Here is a 1,890-nt window from a genome sequence, read left to right on the forward strand (position 1 = left end):
ACACACACACACACACACACACACACACACACACACACACACACACACACACACACACACACACACACACATATATATATATGAATACATAAATATTCCAGTGGCTCAACAACGCACATAGAATAATTCGATTACTAAAATACGAAAACAGAATGGCTCGTACCCGAATATCGGGGGCTCAACATGAAGAAACACTCACGCACTGAAAACTGAAAAGTCACAGTACTACTCTTCTCATACCATTATCTGCAAATACACACAGTAACACTCTAGTCATACTATTATATGCAAATACACACAGTAACACTCTTGTCATACCATTATATGAAAATACACACAGTAACACTCTTCTCATACCATTATATGCAAATGCATACATGCATACAAGTACTCAGACATGGACTCATAACCAGGTACAGCCACCTCTACGCACATCACATAGGGGTAGCTCCGCATACCGCTATATACCCATACATACATATCAGTTTCCAACCACAATATTATCGACAGATACACCTAAATTCCAACAGATCTTCCCAAATAGTAATAATTAAAAACCTATAGTCTACCTACGGAGATATACCTACCTTTACCCTCGTTGCTAAGCGGCTGTACACTTAGCAACAGCTTGAGTACTATAGAATCGCATCGGTAGCCCTCGTACGGATCATAGTCTGGGATATGCTGCACATACTCAGGGCCCAATATTTGCAGTCGGTGGTGGTCCTGACAGTCCATAGTGGGAAGTGGCATCACCCAGTCTGCGTGTGGTGTATGTAAGAGTGCAGAAGTGTGCATATGAGTTTATATGAAGGAGTTCCGTGGCTAGATGTAGGGGGGATAAGGTGATAGCACGTGCGTGTGTGAGATTAGTCAAGGGGATTTGTGTATATATATTTGCGATACAAACTAAAAACACAAGTATACACACACACACACACACACACACACACACACACACATATATATATAAACACATATATCAATATAGAAAACCATACAGGTGCACATAAATGTAGCTGCCTACACTTGCATGTGCGTTGTACCCATAGGTGCCAGCTGAACAAGCATGAGAGCCTTCATGCGCTACACACCACGAATTCTTTCGCCGGGACACTCATATAACCCAAACAACACCCCATATACTAAACTAGACGAATGATAGTACCAACCAACCTACCACTGCACCTGATGCACTACACAGTTGGTCATGCACGCGATGATACACTCTCCACACATACCCCAGTGCAGGTTGAGGGTGGCCTTGTGCAGGTTCATCAGAGGGCAGTCATTGTACTTGGTCGTACTCCCCACCCAGCACAAGATATGGCCTTTCACCTGTATGTCGCCGTCTCCGATTTTCCCGCGCATCCCTTTGACAGTGACCATAAGACCCTCGTGCGATGTGATGGGTGAGATGTTGGACTGGATCATCACCTCCAACACGTCTGCGTTGAGCAGACACCGCCCACGGAACAGCAACCGGCATTTGTCCCAGCTGCTGAGTTTCTGGCCTGAATTATAAATAGATTTTAACCGACACCCAATCAGAACGTGCGGGTGACCGCCGGGGTTTTGCAAGTGCCAATCAAATGGAGCTACACCGAATCTTTCTACCAGGGTACGCAGTCACTCGCCTCTGTAGAAGGCATGTAACTCAGACACCTAAACTCCTTTCGCATCTAATAGGCGTCTAGGAGTTTGTATACTATGATAGTTCCGTTCGATGATGCATATGATGACTCAACTCAACACCACATGTAGACGACAATATCTACAGTGTAGGCTGGCATATATGGCGTCTATGATTTTCACTTGAGTCCCACACATAATAAGTCAATCACCAACTATATATATACATATATATAATATATATACATATACATATAC

General features: G+C 43.7%; 1 protein-coding gene across 1 annotated transcript; it reads right to left on the minus strand.

Annotated features, from left to right (window-relative positions):
* Nucleotides 1-558: 558 nt before the first annotated feature.
* Nucleotides 559-1,498, minus strand: SARC_13128 (hypothetical protein; the record flags this gene model as incomplete). The annotated part of the gene is made up of 2 exons (XM_014292748.1): nt 559-761; nt 1,242-1,498. Coding segments are annotated over 2 exons (460 nt in total), but the record flags the coding sequence as incomplete, so codon positions are not given.
* Between the last annotated feature and the right edge of the window lie 392 nt (nt 1,499-1,890).

This window comes from Sphaeroforma arctica, assembly GCF_001186125.1.
Source record: "Sphaeroforma arctica JP610 unplaced genomic scaffold supercont1.2925, whole genome shotgun sequence".
Lineage (NCBI taxonomy): Eukaryota > Ichthyosporea > Ichthyophonida > Sphaeroforma > Sphaeroforma arctica.